The sequence below is a fragment of the Protomyctophum parallelum genome (assembly GCF_964188405.1).
Source record: "Protomyctophum parallelum genome assembly, chromosome: 6".
Classification (NCBI taxonomy): Eukaryota; Metazoa; Chordata; class Actinopteri; order Myctophiformes; family Myctophidae; genus Protomyctophum; species Protomyctophum parallelum.
Genome location: NC_139701.1, coordinates 10,706,513 through 10,726,912, shown reverse-complemented (window position 1 = coordinate 10,726,912; position 20,400 = coordinate 10,706,513). Strand labels below are relative to the sequence as shown.

Below are 20,400 nucleotides of genomic sequence, written 5' to 3'. Positions count from 1 at the left end.
TCAATCCGCTTCATTAGACCTCCGACAGAGAAAGTAGTCCTTTGTTTACCACATTATCTAATTTATTTGGAATTTGATTGTGTGCATACTTGTTGTAGGCCTTGTTGTATGAGCTTTAGATTATGTCCATGTTTCTACCATGCAATGAATGGTTGAGTTGAAATTGAAATTGAAAAGCAGTGGTTCTCAAAGTGGGGTCCGGGGACCCCCAGCGATCCTTGAAGGTTTTTCAAGGGGTCCACAGCTAAAGCTTTAGGCTAGTTTATATACAGAATTACCATCAGAATCATTTGAACATTCCAACCCGATCAGCTATTTGAAGATATTTTGGTCAAAATGTCCAATAAATATAAATTGTAGTAATTGTGACAATGCAAAATTATATATTCATTATTTAAGGGGCTGACAATTAAGATTGTCAAACACATCCACAAGCACTTCCAACGTTTTCCTGACATTCTTCATGTCCGATTGGAAAAACAAATGTCATGTGGGCTACTCTGCATGTGTGCAAGGCTGGCCCTGACCAACATGCTACATGATTTGACCCACCAGGTCACCACCTGGTACACATTTATTACACCAGCAGCAACTTCAAAATCATCTAACATCAAAATTGAAATGGAAAATAATATGCAACTATGTTGCTTTGTTGAGAGATTGGTTGAATTGATACACTATGTAAAGAGCTTGCTAGACAAAAACAAAACAGTTAGATGTTTTATTTTTAGGGTTTCAAGGAAGAAACACATCTTTCAAGGTGTTTAAATTCCTTTATTGTTCTGCATTGTGTGGTTTTGTGACAGGAAACCTAAACAAATTAAAAAAAAGTCCTTTATGAGTATTTTGTTGTCTGGGATTTGTTTGTTTTTTTATATATATTTACAAAAGCAGAGTACTACAACTAAAATACTTTCATGTCACGAGAAGAAATTACATGAAATAGTATCACAATTATTATCTGCACTGTAAAAAGAGACATTCAAACTAAGACATGTCAGCCTAGCCCCTTCATTTGTGATACCAAATGTTTCTCATAATGGGACAACGTGAAAAGTGACAGGAAAACAGAGATTAAAACCCTTTTAAAATAGGGTTAGGGAGTCTGTTGTGAACAAGAAAAAAGAAAGATCTATGCCCAACACGTAGCAAGGAGTGCTGCTGTGTTTTTCTTTTGTCTTATGTGTACAACACACTACATTCTATTATTATGAATGGTATTTAATTTGCAGTACTTAATGCCAAGTGAACATCAAAACGTTTCACTGCCTGACTCAGACATGCTCATGTTAAAAAATGAGATTAAAATTAATCCACCTTGTTTGGGGAGACTCCTAAAGCCCGCATAGAGCACAAGACTAGAAGTCTAATCGGACAAACGTCCTTATCAAACAAATCAAACGAGGTTTCAAAGAATGAGAGGAGCGCTGGTGTTTTGTTCCAAAATTGACAGTGAAAGAAATATGGATCCTGGCGAAGGGGTGTGGCTTGACACATGTTGATGACATCACTCTGCAGGAGGAGCCTCCGTAGGTTCCCGAGTCACTGCAGCAAAAGAGAAGGCATTATTACGGTCACATGTTGTTTTAAAGTAATGTTGTTATGATACAGATAGGATCATTGACATCCATGAAATCAATAGTCATTTCAGAATAGTTTTCTTTAAACTTTAAACTCAAAGCACAGGTCTTATTAATCATACACGTCTGTAGTAAACCTACATATACATTTCACATGATTTAGTTGTAAATACATCTCTATGTAAACAAAAACATTGCATTTAAAGTAGCTGGTAAATATTTCTAAAAACATAAGTCATATGTGTGGGGGGAAAAAGGTAACTTAATGGAGATGTTGTGTGGCCTACTCTGTCAGTGTGAAAAAGACATTTGGCACTGATCGTTCCAGCAGTTTGCAAGATTAGCTCTATCATCACACAAGCACACAAAGCCCAAACCACACCAATGGGTCGAGGCACAAACGGTTTTAGCGTTCATCACAGTGTGATATGTCCTGTTGCACGTCGCCACATGTCAACGCAAGTCAATGCAAGTGATTCAATTGGTTCACTTCAATGGTTGCTTGCAACCACCTTCCGTTTAGAGACGGCAACGGCACACTACAGCATGTTAAATCACGCAGAATAAAAAGGTAGAACGCAACAGGACTTTGTTGTTCTTTCTCTACAGACCGTTGCCCCGTGTAAAGGTAGGCCTAAAAGGCAAAGCCGTCTTACCTGGTGCTACACCTTCCTCCCGGGCTTTCATGCGGGCCACAAAGTTGTAGCTCTTGTTCCTGCGGTAGTTCTCATAGGGGTCGTCTAGTGATACCCCGACTCCTTTATACTGGTCCCACTTGTCCCTGATGTCTCCCCCCTTGATGGGGTCCTGAATGCCCTGCTCCTTCGCCCCCAGACCACCAGAACCACTCCAACCTACAGACAACACACACACAGGACAAGACAGGGAGACATGGGGATCCGATCAAAACAGCAGCACATGCAGCAAAAGGGCGGTGAAGGCGTGTGGAAACAAATAAGAGAATCCTCATGATATGAGTTAATACGATGCACAGAACACACAAAGGGCATACCCATCTTCATGAGGAGCTGGTGGCCTCTATTTTCCTCCCCAAGTCTGGAATCAAGAGGAAGCTTAGGGGGCGCTGCGCCAAGTCCTGATGTGGTGCTGGAGTGAGACATGAAACAGAACTGGTCACTACTTAACACTACTGGTCACTACTTAACACTTACGATAGTAAGATAATAGCAAGTTTTGTCGGCCGGTAAACAATGACGTTAATGGCTGCACGCATGCGAAAAACAGGTCCAGGAGTGTTGATCAAGGTGTTGCCTAGCAACGGGAGGCGTTTACAGCGATCCTGTTTTATATCATTAAAAAGGACCTAAAGACGCCTATACACGTCCTTAGCACCCCACGTTTGTATTGAGGACGTGTACACACATTTTTAGCAAAAAAGGTGTTTTGTGCATATTACATGTAGGCATCATATAACACCCTATTTAGCAGACACTTGATCATTTAAGCTTGCAAAGTTAAGAATCAGGAAGTAAGGTGAACAAAGTTATGGAGGGGAAGATGGAGATGGAAAATGAAGAGGGGAATGAGAACATGAATCATATGAGAAAAAGAGAGAGAGGGAGTGACATGACAGAGACTTACGGAGGAGATGAGCTACGTGACTTGGCTCCGCGACTTGGCTCCTGACCGCGACTTGGCTCCTGACCGCGACTTGGCTCCTGACCGCGACTTGGCTCCTGACTTGACTTGGCTCTGCGGCTCTTGGAGGGCGAGCGACTACGGGAACGGGATCTTGAACGTGAGTGACTACGAGATGATCTGGATCTACTCCTGGACCTAAAGAGATAAAGACAGACAGCAACAGACGGCAAGTAAAATATTTGCAAGCATTATTTCAGATTTGTTTTTGTACAGTACATCATATTTTGCAATTCACTGAATGGAGCTAAATAGGGAGATCATAGCACCAACAATGCAGTGGTTAGGGATTACAACCTTGTGTAACTCAGTGGGTAAAGCAGGCTGCAGTGGTGGGGGCTCCTATACCACTGGGGTCACCAATACCGTACGAATTACTAAGCACCCATGGGACTATAAGGAACCTTTATATGCAAGAGTCCCTCAAATAGCATCGTGTGTGTGTGTGTGTGTGTGTGTGTGTGTGTGTGTGTGTGTGTGTGTGTGTGTGTGTGTGTGTGTGTGTGTGTGTGTGTGTGTGTGTGTAATGACCTGGATCGGGAGTAGGAGCGTGATCGGCTGCGCGAGCGAGAGGATCGCGACCGTGACCTGGAGGACTTGGAAGAGCGAGAGCTGGACCGAGAGGAGGACCTTCCTCTGCTACGAGAACGACTCCTGGACCGACTACGCCCGCTGGAGAGAGAAGCAGCATTGAGATCAACAAAAACACAGAATTGTTGCGTCCCAGGGATACAAATGTAAATGTATGCGTGTGGCGTGCGCGTACAAATATCAAGTTACCTGTTACGCTTCTCTTGTCCCTTTTTCCTTCTGGCTCTCATCTTGGCTCTGAAGAATTCATACAGGCCATTCTGCTCCCAGCCCTCACTGAGGAGAGAGGGGTGCAAATCCAAGGTAGCTTTAAGCCTGCTTGTCCAACACAACACTTTGCTTGGCTAGAGCGCGATACTAAACTAACAAGTAAGACGCGCAAACGCGTGAAGCGAACGCAGCTCGTGTGTGTGGTTGTGTGTGTGCTACAGCTGCGCCCTGTGTGTGTGTGTGTGTGTGTGTGTGTGCGTGCGTGCGTGCCACAGCTGCGCCCTCTGGTGGCGGGCCGGTGGTGTAACAGCGTGACACCACACAGCGTGACACACACACACACAGACACTCAGCCCCTGCTGTCATAGTAAGTGGCTCACTGCGTTCGCAATTACGGGAATCAGCTCAGCTGTGGTCAAAATGCCCTATGTATATTCTGCTTTCTATAACTAATCCAGTATATTGCATATCTCTGCTGTTGGGATGCTCATTTTTCAGGAAATTAAAAATATTTTTTTTTCAGGAAATTAAGAAAACCTCATATTTTTAAAGCAATGCAATACTGCCTCATCAAAGTTGGTGTTGTGACTTTCTATATTGTCAATGACTTCCATGAGAGGGGGAGAGGTGGTGGACTTAGTTGCTTTAGCAGACAGTTTGAGGGTCATAATGGAGTTAAGTGGTTTTGTCCAAAGCACTTTTTACTACTTTTCATTGGTTCAATATTTTCAAAACAACACACAGACATAAAGGGTTAAAGAGTTAGGTGGTTTCCTCCCGACAGCAACGATATGTTGAATTACACATCAATTGGATGAATGTACCTGTTGCGGGGCCTGTCGTGGGACGGGGGACTGTAGAAGGCCTCCACTGCAGCTAGCAGCCTGTCACTGGGGGGCATGGGGGGAGGCAGTCTGATGTCTTTAGGATCTAATGACTTGTAGTCGTTATCCTCAAGCTGAGCAACGGGACAGAGTACAGAAGACATCAACACGAGCTACAAACCACACACTGATTATTGGTTTATTGATTATATACGTACAAGATTTCTAAAATCACTGTGTGCAACGTTCGTCGACTTTTTTCAACTACCGGTACATAAAGACCAAATAAAAACTAAGCCATGATGACTAAAACTATGACTAAATATACTGACAATTTCGTCAACAAATACAAACTAGACTAAAATGTTAGGAAGGGACTAGTGTCAAGTCATTTTACAATTTGTTGCATGCTGAAAATAGCAGATCTACTTGTAGATCGGCTATTTACAGCAATTGTGAAATCAGCCATTACGACGGCATCAAGGCCCGCCAAAATACATTTTAGTCGACTAAATCACGTGTAGATTCAGTCGACTAAAATCGTATGATAGACTAACACAAAAACATTCCAGGTGACTAAAATGTGACTAAAACTAAAGGAAAAGTATTCAGAAGACTAAAATCTAAATGTGCTGCTAAAACAACACTGATGTGTGTATATATATATATATAAATATACCAGATTTAAAAAAATCACAGTGCAACTGGCTTACTTTAACCAGCGGAGCCATGAGGCCGGCCGGCAGGTCAAAGTAGGGGACGTTGGGCACCAGACTGGGGTCGTCGTGGACGGGGGGCTGCGGCCGGTGGCGCATGTGGGGCGACTGGCCATTGAAGCCATGGGGTGGTGGGCCAAAGTCCTGGTGCTGGTTCCCACCCCAGGGAGGATGGTCTGGGCCCATGCCCGGAGGAGGAAGCCTCTGGTTCTGATGGTGGTGGGGAGGAGGCCCCATGTCTAAAGGAGGGGGGGACAAAATAAAATATTTAATAATAATAATTACAGCAAGTAACACCCTTAAAAGTATATATTAATAGAGACCCTGGAGCGAAATGGACATAGTGGCCGAATTTGCTATTGCAGCACTGGTTCAAACATGATGCTGGTCCGTTGACTATCATTGCGCACGTTCATGGTGACACCTGAGCTCTGAACGCGTGCAATGATAGTCAACGGCCAGCACGTGCATGAGTTTGTAAAAAAAATAAAGTGCCACTTGCCAACTTCCCCATCGCCTCCGGGATATCCCCCGTCACCGTAGTCGAAGCGGCCGTGCGGAGGGTACGGCGGCCGGTCAAAGTGGTGTCTGGGAGGGAAGTCGTCCTGCATGAAGCGCGGTGGAAAGCGTCCACCGCCGCCACCACCTCCAAAGTGAGGCGGTGGAGGGGGCTGGTTGAAGGGAGGGGGCTGCCCGTGGGGAGGGAAGGGCCCTCTGAAATGGGGAGGCCTCTGTGATGAGAGGAGGAGAGAGTTAAAAAACTAAATACGTATATAATTGTTTCCTTTTTAACCACAAAGTATCACATTTATTGATCTCACAAAAGATCAATACATTCGTTTTTGGATGAGTGTGAGACTGAGGGTTGACTGTCCAAAACGACATAGATGAAATTAGATAAGAGCCGGCAGTGAGTTGCACTGTGGCAAATAATATTATGACATTAAAAATGTAACATTTTGTCCACTGTCTTTGCACACCAAACATTATGCTGCACATACTATTTGTGATCTCAATCGTGTTGTGTAAATGTTATGTGCATTACCCAGCGTGCCAAATCAAGTACATGTAACAGTAAATGTAGTCTGCTTAATAAAAAAAAAGAAATTGCTGAAAAGGACGGGAAGCCCTTTTGGTGTTTTAAGCATTATGTTATATTTTAGCTATTGAAAGATATCAGATCTACAAGCTTGTAGTGCTGCACCGAGTGCCGCACTACGAGCTTGTAGATCTGCTATTTTCTTTAAATCATGAAAATGTGGTGCAAATATTTGAATATATATTCTTTCACAGAGCTCAAAGCTTTGCTTCTGGGTCCCTGGAACAACATATTTTCAAAAGGGGGTCCAATTACATATCATTTCTGGGGGTCCTTGACAGGAAATACTCATATAGAAACATTATAGATTTTTCAGCAAACTGTCATGATTTAGAAGACATTTTGTAGATTCTGGTTTTAATGGGTTAAAGTAGGGCAGAACAAGGCACGCCAAACATCCGCCACTTGCCATGCGAGGGGGGAAAGGAGGTTCCCTCTGGCCCCAGGGTGGGGGCTGGTCCCCCCACGGAGGCTGGTCATACTGAGAGTTCCAGGACGGGGGACCCTGGTCGGAACCACCACCGGGCCCACTCCAGGGACCTTCCCCGGGCGGGCCTCCCCTCCAGTTCCCTGGGTCCCTCTGGTCGTTCCACATGCCCTCGTGGCTGTTCCAGGGTGGGCAGCCAGGAGGGGGCTGGTTGGGGTCAAAATTTGGAGGCTGAGGAGGGGGAAACAATTATTGGGGTAGGCAGGGTCAGAGGAGACCGACTCCGTTAATGGAGGTCACAAGAGTCAAGACACTTCTGCGTCACAAAGTGACTCACCGGCTGGTTTGGATTCCAAGGTCCCATGTGCTGGGGGTCATACCAGTTGGGCTTAGAGGAAGGGATGTCCGGGGGGCCACTTGTGTTGCTGGGATCCTGCTGTCTAGATGAACCCCCGTCGTACTCTCCTGGAGGAGGGACTGACATGGAGGCCTTCACATCTCCTGCTCACAGCACACAACGCAAACACAGCACACAAACACACACGATCAGACACACACAGGATGTGGAATTCAACGAAACTGGTGGTTAAGAAGAGAATCATAGTTTGTACTTTCCTCACCACAACTATCACAATCCATACCAGGGCTGTGCGTGACACCGACATTCTACTCATGCTCTAAATAATTGGTTTTCAACCCTTTTTCAACCCTCTCTTTTAGGAGAGAACAGGCAAACGATCAAAATAACAATTCTTCTACAATCTCTCTAATTGTGTATGTAGACTATAAATTAAGTAATGCAGATGTTTAACTACAATAATTAAACTCTTTGAGAGTCTAAAGAGTCTCCCTGTGATGAAACTCTCAAGAGTTAAAGCATCTATAAGGGTCCATTTGGTTACCAACTCTCCATCATTTAGCTGTGGACCACCCGGAACCCCCACACGAGGAACGCTGGTTGAAAACCACTGCTCTAAAAATCCATAGCATACCATAATCCATGCTGCTCTGCGTGTTCTCACCGGCCTGCGCGGCCACGGGCGCCGGCTTTTCAGCCTCTGCGGCAGCAGCGGCGGCGGCGAGCTGTTCCACAGCGGCGGCCTGCGCTGCTGCCGCTGCCGCCACGGCGGCCTGCTGCTGCTGCTGCTTCAGGGTGGCCACAAATTCCTCGTGCTGAGTCTTCAGCACCTGGATCTGCTGCTGGAAGGCCAGCTGCACAGGCTGCACCACCGCTGCATACTCTGTTATCAGAGATGCCTAGAGGGGAAAGACACACTACTATAACTGGGTTCTTTACAAAGTTTACTTTAACACAAATAGTGCGAGGATTTCTTTCAAATTAGAAGCTTGGGATGCCGCGAAGATATGGCCCCCCCGCCCACTTTCGTTCTGAAAAAAAAACAAAAACGGGGAGACTTATTCTTGCTTGCTTACGTCGCTAAGATTCCGATAAAAGTCACTGATGATCGCTCGCTTCATATTTTGAACGAGAGGCATGTTGAAGTCAGAAATGAAGAGCTTAGTAGATCAAAACCACGGAGAGCTCCCTAGATTAGGAGATACGAGGGATTCTTTCTGCAGCGGTAAACAGGGAAGTGAACGGGACTGCGGATAAGCGAAGAGCAAGGAGTATGGTTAACCTGACGCTGCCAGATGAGGGCGGTATTGGGTAACCATGTTCCCCAACACAGCACTCATCTGGGATCTCTCAGGCAGTTGAGCTGACAAAAATCCGTTCCGTACCGGACCAATCAGCGTGAGCTAAGGGCGGGATATGTGCGAAACCGGACGTGAAGCTATATAGACACGTCAATATGATTGGTTGTGTTTGCACGCCCACACGGTGATAGACAGACGGTCCCATCCAATCATCTACCAAGTATCTTGAAAAAATGGAACAGCCCCGTCATCGAATTTGCTTCCGCGATCCCAGATCCCAATAAGCTGTGAAACAAATTTGTGTAGCAAGCTTCTTGGATCTGGCAGCGTCAGGTTAGAGTATGGTGGCCTTGGAGGCAAAAAAAAAAAAAAAAGAATCTGAATATTTTTCTCTCGTTTGATATCAATGAATATGCGCTAGGACGTGTACACACATCCTAGTGCTAGCATGACGTTCCACGCGTCGTACGGTCTAAATGGGTTAACGCTTATGGTGCCGCTGAATCTTTCAGAATAAAGGCGCTAGAGTACCAAGCAGATGAGGGAGATTTTATTCAGAAAACGCCCGCCTTGATTTTTCCCCACCAAAATAAATTCCATTACTACATCGCACTTCATCTGATCTCCCTTTAGAAGCGATAATATTGTAACCGAGACACTTCATGAAGTCAAACAGGGAGGGGCTGAGCAAGGTGCTGCCTAGCAACGGCCGTCCCGTTTTACATTGATAAAAAAGACCTGAAGACATGCCCACACGTCCTTAGCACGCCGCGGTTTTATTTGATAAGACGTGTGTGGAGTCTGTGGACGTCCTAGGCATCAGAAGTGTTGAAAGGGAGTAGTTTCTCTCACCTGGTACTGGCCCAGGCCCAGCGCTGGGCTCTGGAGCTGTTGAATTGTCACGTCATCAAAGTAGCCATTCTTCTCCCAAAGCTGCAGCAACTATAGGAAGAAAAAGAGAGAGAATTGAAAGCAAGGGAACACAGTTATGAATAGAACGCAATAGGCTCTACAGTACATTGACTTTAGTTACACTGTGCCATTTTCTATCGTTTTCCCCATTGTGGAGAGTGTTTTCAATTAAGACAATACAAATAGTAGAACGCACTGAGCAAGCTGCATCCCGTTAAAACTTTAAAACAGTTCACAGTGAGACTTTGCTGTGGAGGACAGATGGCACACGACAAGTTGGTCTCCAGCCGAATTTGAACCGTGGCGATTATGCGATTGTCTATGGCATAAATTTGACGAAATTGTCAATATATTTTGTCATAGTTTTAGTCATCATAGCTTAGTTTTCATTTAGTTTTAGTCAGTGAAAAAAGGTAGTCGACGACAAAATTTCGTCTTAGTTTTAGTCGACGAAAACAACACTGCACCACTGATTGAAAACCACTGGTCTATGGAGTTAGTTACCCTGGTGATCTTTTGTTGCTTGTCTTCCTCCACGGCCAGGAAACTGGTACAGTAGATAGGCACCACCACCTTCTGCAGCGCTGCCAGCAAGTCCCTTTGCTGCTTCCGTTGGCTGGAAGGGCATATCACAGAACACCCATTACAACATAATTATCCCATTTAGACCCGATCCTGACAGTTTTCTGAAAAACCTATGTTTCTATATCAGTCGTTCTCAAACATTTTCATTCGCACTCAGTGCGCGCTATGAGCTTGTAGATCTGCCATTTTTCAATAGCTAAAGTATAACATAATGCCTAAATCACCAAAAGGGGTTCCCGCCCCAAAATGGGTTATGCAAGAAAATTGAAAACACACAGCTATTCCGTTTGATTCCAGTGATTGAGAGAAATCAAATCTATACACACTGATGGAAAGATGTTTCTTAATTAATTTACCAGTGATGGAGGACATCATTTGTCAGATAGATGAGATGCAAGCGGAGCTCAAAGTGCGCCGAGTCAGCGGTGATGCGGTTGCGAAGGTGTGTCGTCATCAACTCGCAGTGTGGCGGCGCCTTGGCGTTGGTGAACATCCAGTTTTTCCCACCCTGAGACCAGACAGACACGCATGCGTCACATATTGATTAGCCTCGGAAACCCGGACGTTTTTATTTCCGTGGAGAAAAAAAAGTCACTCCACTTCAATTTGGCATAGAGTAGCGGAAACGTTGATCACGCTCTGCTGATTTCTGATAGTCTTTTTTAAATTGACGCACACACACACACACACACACACACTCCTCTATCTCTCTCTGTCGCTCTAATTAATTAGTCACAGCTGCATCTAGATTCTCTAGTCATTTATAAAGTCTAAACAATATGATCCTAGGTTACAAAATGTATGTTTTGGGTGAATTAAATAACATTCCCGGGACACGTTACATAGCAGCTTTTGACATCCTGACTCGCAGTTTCCGGGTAAAACCGCTTTTCAAACTAAGACCAGTTGAAGTGAACTGGTAGCAAATCTGTGAGTTCCTTTTCAGCCACTAGATGGCAACGTTGTCTGTAAATGAGTCAATGTCTATTGTGGGCTTACAGAGATGGCGTCTTTGGTACAGGTGTCTATGATGGGTTGCAGCAGGTTGTCAAACTCTGTGACGTCCAGTCCCGTTTCCAACAGCAGTTTCTGTGTCTGCTGATCCATGGCCAGAGCTATAGCTGCTGTCACTTGCTCCTACAGGACATCAAGAGGCAATATAACCCAATCAATAAATAAATCGTCATAATAAGTCATCATATCAAATGGGTCACATTTCACTGCTTGCAAGAATGTGATCTACAGTATTCTGTCAACAGTACATATGTTTTGTTAATATGATGTTTAAAGTCTGACAAGCATCCATTTGTTACGACATACAGCTTGAAACGCTGTACGATTCCCAGGTATGTTGAGAGACATTAAAATCCGTGAGCCAATAGTCGGTGGGAGGACGTCTGCTCTACCTGTCTGAGCGTGAGCAGGTGTTGTTCTTGTTGCTGAAGGTTCCATTCGCTCTGCTGGACGAGTTCATCGATGGAAGGAGCTGCAGGCGGCTGGATTGTGGGCGTAGCAATAATGGGCATTGGTGGAGGGACGTCGACCACGTCTTTGGCCCCTGGAATGTACATGTCTGAAACACAGCAGTAGGGCAAGCTTAGTCTGGCATATTCTTATCACATAAGAACATGCAATCATTGTAGATGACATACGATTATGTTATGGTATAATCCATGTTGTCTTGTCAAATGCCCACAAGCAGCTTCAAATAAACTTACATGGGGTAAGTGGAAGGCATTTCCAGGAGCAAAGCCAGAATACTGATTTAAGATAAATGTATACATGCATGCATCTTCACATCCAGTAAATAATGAAACCAGTCAACTACTGGGCTGCACAATTTTTAAAAAAAGGGACGTGAAATTGCAGGCTACTGCAGTTTCCAACGGATAAGAAGATTCAGTCTTTATGTGAACTAGACCGGTGCCTGTTGGGTACCAGCCTATTTTGGAACGACGCAAATAGGGAATGTTACGATTAATGTAATGCATGCCCCAACCAGTTGTGCAATATGCCCGTCACACCAAGTAGCCATTGTAACCGTCCGTTTGTCTGTGTCCCTTTTGTGCCCATGTTAAAAGTGGACTGACTAACCAATCGAATGGAAGATGTGGGGAATTTGCCATAGCAAGCTTAGGCTGGGGTTGCCAGGAGGAGCACACGTTGGTCAGATAACAGTCTGACAGGCATTAGTGCGACAACACCGTCGCTCCCAACATGCGTGGCCGGTTAGAACTAACCCGCGGCGGGGTTAAAACTCACCCGTGGCTCCTGTCATGTGTGGCACTGGCAAGTTAAAGTTAATCTGTGGCTTCCTGTGAAGTTAGGTTTGGGGTTGGGTTTTGGGTAGGGTGTCGGACTAATGCCTGTCAGACTGTCGGACCAAACACATGCACCGGGGGTTACTCAATTGGCTCACTTGGGCCACAGCCCATGGGCGTATGAGTCGGATTGGTAGTTCTGGACAACAGCCCATTCAACCAATTTCATGCCGTACACTCAAACGCCTGGGGTCGTCTGCAACACGTGTGCCGAATTTGAAGTTGGTCGATCGAATGTATGTATTTTAAGATTAGCAAGCAGAGACGACTCCTGAGGTCAAGCCCCAATAAACAGTAAGGTAAGGGGTATTCATTTAAATCATATACACGCAACGCATTCATATTATCTAAATCGTGCAGCCCGTAACTATAGCGATACTGTGTCCGAAGCAACAAGAAACTAATCAGATTACGATGACTCAAACAACACAGCCTTGCTTAAAGAAAGGTCACCAGGCTCCCTTGTCTTTCGACTGTGCTCAGCACTGGGATCACACTCCGAGTCATCACGCAATGAGCCATTCAGTGCAATAGCACATTTTTATCAGCAGAATTGAGAAGATATCCCCAATAGAGGTGCTCCGATCGATCGATTTTCACTCCAAATGACTCGATCGGTGATCAGCAATTTACCCCATCTGGAGAAAACAATCTTTTATACCATTTAAGTGGTATAAACGTAAATCAGATGTGTTAGTATAATGTCGTTTTGCATCTTTGTGACAGGCTTAAACATTCTCCCCTTCATCCACACACACACAGGAACAGTTTGACGTGGGTTTTGACATAAATAATATTTAATAATAATATAATAGTGGAAATATTCACATTTTCCCCATGGGTACAAGATCGGTATATCGGCCGATTGTGAGAAAAACAATCAGTGATCAGTCCCAAAAAACCTGATCGGAGCACCTCTAATACCCAAGATATATTCCATCAGGTCAAAAAAATATATAGCCCTCTCAAAGATGTATTAGGTGTGATAATGTCCAGAAAATATGTGCATAAAAGACACTGTGACTTTCCAAGTGTCATTCAAATTCATCTGTAAAAACTGGTTCCCAATAAATACCTTCTGGCTTATATTCCTCACAATCGTGGGCAGAGGGATCTATGTGGAGAGAAGCAAACTTTAATGCATTTCAGTGGCATTACATGAGTATCGAAATAACACTATGCCACATCAGTCACAGTACATAAACTGAAAGCTTAGCAAGAGTTTTTTTATGGATATCTAAGCACAGGTTGTTTAAGGGCGTTTTCTTTTTCGTCCCACAATCCCTGTTTTTTCCCCCCCACATTGTTGTCCTAGTTTTACACCTATAACACAGTCTGCTTGGGTGTCTGTGTGTGCACTTAGTATCCCTCCTTCATTATCCCCAGACAGAGCAAGCTTAGCTAACTTTGTCTAACTTGACGATAGTTGCCTGTTTAAACGACAACTTTGTTTTTTTTCAACATTCATGTTTTAGGACGGTTATTAGAGTGTTAAAATATGTCTTTTACACAATTTTACGGTGATTACTTTATTATTATTTACTATAGTCCTACTACTAGACCGCCCAAAATTACATCTGATCTCGCCACAAAAGATCGGTTCGAATGCCCCCACGCCCCAAACGAAAGAAAGCAGTAAATGAATAACGACCTAAAACCTGAACCTTGGTTGGAAAAGGAGAAAGAAAAAGGCCTTTACGCATAGCACATCCAATCCCATATTGTTCAGGCAATGCTGGAATCTGTTATAGAGAAAACAGACAGGAGAAGCCATGTGAAACCTTTTAACAGGTAGTTGTTGCTAACAATAGCCTACTTTCCACAACCAGGTCAGATAGGACTAGGACCAGATCCTTCAATCTTGAAGGCTTCTCTACAGATTTACAAGTTATGCAACACATCATTAGCTTGTAGAGCTGTTAGTTTTGGAAAATAACACCGTTGTTCAATGCAGTTTAAATTAAGTTAGTTTCCCTTTGGCTGTGGCATGCTCCATTTGGTCCTGTGGTGAAATAAATTGCTTGCAACACACAGTAGCTTGAGGCTGTTATTCAGCTGCAGAAGAAAGTGGAAGCGTATTAGTAATATGTCACACGCGCTGCTACAGCTGGTGTGCTGTGCTAGCTGGAAGGAGAAAAAGTATAAATAGAATTTGTAATACCATAAAAAAACGCTGAAACTGAATTTGCATATGTTTGGACAGTTCAGTCTAGATCAGCGATCCCCAAACCTTTTTGGCTGTGCACCCCCCCTAACCTAGCTCATGTCACGCACCCCCTACCACGCACCACAGTTTGGAAACCCCTGGTCTAGATTAATGAACATCCTACCTGGGTCGTGTTGTTTTCCCCCCATTCTGAATTCCCATCCCATACCATTTTTTCTATATAAGATATATATAAGAATAAGAATTGTGTTCCAAAAATAAACAAATGATCCTGGCGGTTTCACTCATATGGATATGAAGAATCAACTGACGGTGTGTAAATGCTAATGTCACTACCGCTGAATTAGTAAAGAAATTGGCAGAAACAAGACTGTAATCAAATAATAGTGACTGACTTACTATCGTAAACGATACAGTGCCACCTCCCTGACAATATTGCGGAGATAGTTATAGAGTTATAATCTCCATAGAGAAATTGCTTCTGCAACCCAGGGGATGAGCAAGTGACTTCGGAATTAGCTTTGGGAGATAATTATTATTCATTATACCAACACTGACTGAACTCTCCAAGATCATTGTTATGTGAATACAGTTTTGGGGACAGACTTTATTTTTGACTACATACGCTGCTGTTGCGCAAAAACAAGCTTGCACTTGTAGTAACCAAAGTATTCCCCTCCAAAGAGAAATGAGAACTTTGGGTTGTCCTTCTGTTTCTCCATCGTCATCTTCTCAAACTCTGGCCCATTCCGAGCCACGAACTGGGCCAGCTTATCAATGACATTCCTCAGCTCTTGATCTGCACAGAGGAAAACAAACAAAACATATTGAAAAAAGACAGGCACAATGATCTCAAATGGCTGTAATCCAACTATCCTTTTACCTAGCAGTCAGTTTTTACTTAGGCCCTCTAAACGGCACCAGTCTAGTGTAGTTTATAGTGTACTGTACTAATAAATACTAAATAATGTGGGGTGTGATACATTCATCAACCTTATCACATACATAGCTGAGAGCACAGGCAGTAGCATCTGATACATTATCACACACACACACACACACACACACATACATTTTTTTAACAAAAAACAAACATTGTGTTTAATTTACATTACTGTTGTGATAAAGTGTGGTGACCGTTTATTTTATTTTTTACATAAGCTTGTTTTGTCTCGTACAGAAGAGTCCAGGTGAGCATGAGAGCTAAACTGGAGGTCCATTATGCATTTTACATTTCTATTTAACATAATAGTAACATAACAAGAGGAAATTAGTGGAAATAATGGGAAACAGGGGGCAAAACTATAATGGCAATGAATGAGCGGCGAGTGGAATGCTGCCACCTGGAAAAAGCGAACTCTAGAGGATCAAGACCACCATAGATGGATTTTGACAGTTGCATATGAAAGCTAAAGTCAGACTCGATCCGAGGCTAATTGCACAGTGTCGTGACGTGCACTGAAAAAGGCAGATCTACAAGCCTCTCAATCAATGCTTCGCGCAGTGACTGACGAGTTGTGATCAACAAAGTCTATGGTTACATGTATATCTGGCGCGTTGCTGAACCAAATAATGTATGTCAGACTCATAATGTCAGTGGTTTTCAACCAGTGGTCCTTTGATTGATTGATTGAAATATGTATTAACAGTTTGCAGAATTACAGTACATTTCAAGCACAACTCAATACAAAAGACTGTTAACTGTGAGTGGACGACCCAATAAAGCATTACACTTGTTTACAAGAGGGTCCACCTTGTTCAATTCATCAAAACATTTAGAGACGTACTACAAATAGACACTTATATAGCCAAAGAACAGAACAGAACAGGAATTCATCATAAAGGAGGTAAAAAGGGAAAAGAAACAGGGGGAAAACAAGGGGGGGGGGATTCCGAATTAACGGGGGCCAGTTTCGAATTGCAGCCGTCCGTAGGTTTCCCTTTGAGAGCGGTTTTGAAGGAGTCAAGGGATTCACATCTCTTAATGACTGTTGGTATGGCGTTCCACATTTTGGTGGCATAGGAGCGAAAATAATTTAGTCCCTCGTTTGTGCCGAATCTGGGTTGTACATGGTTTGTTGCACTCCCTCTGGTGTTGTGGGTGTGGACTTCGTTAACATTAAGGAAGTATTTAGACAGGTACATGGGTATCTTGGTGGTGTATCGAATCTTGTGGACCAGACCCATTGCAAGATGCTGTACTCTTTTGTCGACCCTAAGCCATTCCAGCCTGTCAAAGTGGGCAGGGGTGGGGGGGTGAGGCCAAGTAGGAGCCTGACCAGTTTGTTTTGGGAGGTCTGGAGCCTTGAGGGAGTTCCAATGTGGTCTCCAGCTAAATGATGGAGAGTTGGTAATCAAATGGACCCCATCTTTAAGTCTTGAGAGAGAGGGTCCATTTGGTTTCATTTTACAGAAATTTACACTATTATTGTTAAACATCAGCATTACAGTTAATTTACAAGAAGTCTACACAATTAGAGAATGTAGAAGAATTTACATTTTGATCAACGTTTGCCTGTTTTATCTCTGCTAATGGTACCAACATCAATACAGCATCTTATCAAACGATTACAACATATTCTTTAGTTTTTGGTCCGACTATCAAAATAGTGGTCGGTGCGTGGCTCAAATGCAGAATAAATAATGGACCCCTGTGATATGAAAACGGGTTGAGAAACCACATATGTATGTGATAGAAGTGTATATTTGTACGTCTCTAAATGTTCTGAAACTTCTGATGAATTGAAAATGGTGGACCCTGTTGTAAACAAATTAAACAATTGTATTGCTTTCGTGGTGTCTCGTCCACAGTTACAGTAACAGTTTTTGTATTGACTTCATGCTTTCGTTTGAAATGCACCCATTCTACATACTGTTAAATAACATTTTCAACCAATGAATGGATTGCATGATAGCCATTATTAGCCAGTTAGCTGAAATAGCTCCACGCACACATCCACTGTTGCTTGCAGCTAGCAGGACGGCTAGCTATAAGCTAACGCTCAATGGAAATGTTAAAAACAAAGCTCACCTTCTGGGGCTGTGGGGATGTCCATGTTGGTCTGCAGTCGCAGCGAACCCGCTGAACGTCAACAAACTCCGCAAATTAATATTATAAATGTAAGTTGTGTGATTGAAATTTAAATATTGGCCCTGAAAATATTTCCACCATTTCCAAAAATGAATAATGTACTAGTACCCCGGAAGTGTTTTGCGAAAGTTGCGACTCGATCGCGATGATGAGCGCCGCCTGTGGTCAGGAGGAGAACGAATGTTGTTATTTTCTTTTTTCTTTTTTTGCAAAGGTGTGTTGTGTTGACAACCAGCTTTAAGGGTATTCAATTCATAGATAGTATAGGGCTATAGGCTATGTGTAGTATATTATAGTATGACTAGTACAGTACTCATATTCATATACAAACATAACAAACTGCCCTCCCACTCTGGGCGTTTTGGTGTAGAGCACATCAAAGCCTTCTACAGAAACCTAGGTGTTTGTAAAGATGATTTTAAAATGACAATATACCCTCCAACTTTCTCAGAGACTCAGCCAGGCCCATTTCCATAGCTCCAGTCATCACCCACATAGTAAACCTCTCCATCAAACAGGGACAGGTCCCCCAAGATTTTAAACTGGCCAAAGTAACCCCCCTGTACAAAAAAGGGAGTAAATTAGAACCCGGCAACTACCGCCCTAGCTCCATCTCGAAAGTGATGGAAAAAATAGTGTATGAACAGTTTGAAAAGTATCTTGCCACTAATAAATTGCTGTACAAGTTCCAATCTGGTTTCGGAACATCCCACTCCACTGACACATGCCTCCTCTATTTGAGCGACCACATCAAACACGAGGTGGATGCTGGAAAATACTGCGGCATGGTCAAGCTGGACCTCCAAAAGGCTTTTGACACCGTGAACCACTCCATACTGGTTAACAAGCTTAAAGCTATTGGTTTTGATAGCTGGATGCAATCCTACCTGGAGGGGAGAGAACAGATGGTGGAGGTGAACGGAACACTGTCCCCCCCCCCCCCTCCCAGTGAGCTGTGGCGTCCCACAAGGAAGCATACTAGGGCCTTTACTGTTCCTAATATATATGTTAACGACATGACATCAGCTTGTGACTGCAACTTGTTCCTGTTCGCAGACGACTCAGCACTGCTGGTCTCGGACAGGAACAAACTGCAGGTTGAAAAGACCCTCAGCTCTGAACTCGGTAGAATCTGCACCTGGCTCGCTGATAACAAACTATCCTTACACCTGGGAAAAACTGAATCCATTCTCTTCGGATCAAATAGTAATCTCAGCAAGGCAGATGGCTTCTTGGTTAGAGTGGGTGAAACATTATCACACGAAAAGATGAAATTACCTACCTAGGTTCCATCCTGGAGGCCAATCTTTCCGGTGATAAAATGGCCACCAACGTAATCAAAAAAGTCAATCAAAGAACAAGATTCCTTTAAAGGATATCCTCACTGGTCAACAAAAACACCTTGAAGACCTTAACAGGAGCCCTCGTACAAGGTTTCTTTGACTATGCATCCACCTCTTGGTACCACGGCCCTTAAAACAAGGCTCCAGACCTCCCAAAACAAACTGGTCAGGCTCCTACTTGGCCTCACCCCCCGAACCCACCTCACCCCTGCCCACTTTGACAGGCTGGGATGGCTTAGGGTCGACGACAGAGTACAGCATCTTGCAATGGATCTGGTCCACAAGATTCGATACACCACCAAGATACCCATGTACCTGTCTAAATACTTCCTTAATGTAAACAAAGTCCACACCCACAACACCAGAGGGAGTGCAACAAACCATGTACAACCCAGATTCGGCACAAACAAGGGACTCAATTATTTTCGCTCCTATGCCAAAATGTGGAACGCCCTACCAACAGTCATTAAGACATGTGAATCCCTTGACTCCTTCAAAACCGCTCTCAAAGGGCAGCTACAGATGGCTGCAATTCAAAACTGGCCTCTGTAAAATCTGAATCCCCCCTTTCCCCTCACTGTATATGTATCTTTTCCCTTTTTGCTTCCTATATGATGAATTCCTGTTCTGTTCTTTAACTACATAGAAGTGTCTATTTGTATGTCTCTAAATGTTTTGATGAATTGAACAATGTGGACCCTGTTGTAAACAAGTGTAATGCTTAATTGGGTCGTCCACTCACAGTTAACAGTCTTTGTATTGAGTTTGTGCTTGAAATGTACTGTAATTCTACAAACTGTTAATAAATATTTCAATCAATCAATCAATATATGTGGAACTAGCTGAATTATATATTGTAACGACCCTGCGAAAGACCCATGCTAAACATGTTACAATATTTTTTTACATTTGGTTCACCATGCCTGATGTTTTCTGAGGCTGATTTAAAAACTGTCAAGTGGCATTTCTTCCTCAGCCGGCTTGGGAAGCAGTGGATATGCACGGCTTGGGAAGCCGTGGATAATTATGCACGGCTTGTAATATCCATCCATGGATATGCATTATGCACGGCCTGGAATATCCGTGGTCCGTCGATAGGCTTGGGATACACTGCCATGTCTTGACCCCCTCGAATGCAATGAGTTAATCTCCAAATTAGTATGCCGATTTATATCGATTAAAGAAAATAAATTAAAAGTCAAATGATGCCTCATGC

The 20,400-nt window shown here is 43.6% G+C and overlaps 1 protein-coding gene across 2 annotated transcripts; it reads right to left on the bottom strand.

The window, feature by feature from the left end:
* Positions 1–660: 660 nt before the first annotated feature.
* cherp (calcium homeostasis endoplasmic reticulum protein) lies at positions 661–17,926 on the bottom strand. Of its 2 annotated transcripts, none has more exons than XM_083767152.1 (20): positions 17,782–17,926; positions 15,376–15,549; positions 13,659–13,697; positions 11,669–11,835; positions 11,262–11,399; positions 10,619–10,770; positions 10,182–10,293; positions 9,618–9,707; positions 8,099–8,363; positions 7,444–7,607; positions 7,089–7,337; positions 6,083–6,311; positions 5,578–5,819; positions 4,865–4,998; positions 4,020–4,106; positions 3,771–3,911; positions 3,183–3,377; positions 2,593–2,687; positions 2,237–2,434; positions 661–1,545 (listed from the first exon to the last, which is right to left on the bottom strand). In XM_083767152.1, exons 1-20 carry the CDS (start codon positions 17,804–17,806, stop codon positions 1,508–1,510), a joined length of 2,934 nt encoding a protein of 977 aa, XP_083623278.1. In that variant the 5' UTR covers positions 17,807–17,926; the 3' UTR covers positions 661–1,507. The 2 variants fall into 2 exon arrangements, with proteins under 2 accessions (XP_083623278.1, XP_083623279.1); XM_083767153.1 differs by having other exon boundaries at positions 8,129–8,363.
* Positions 17,927–20,400: the final 2,474 nt, after the last annotated feature.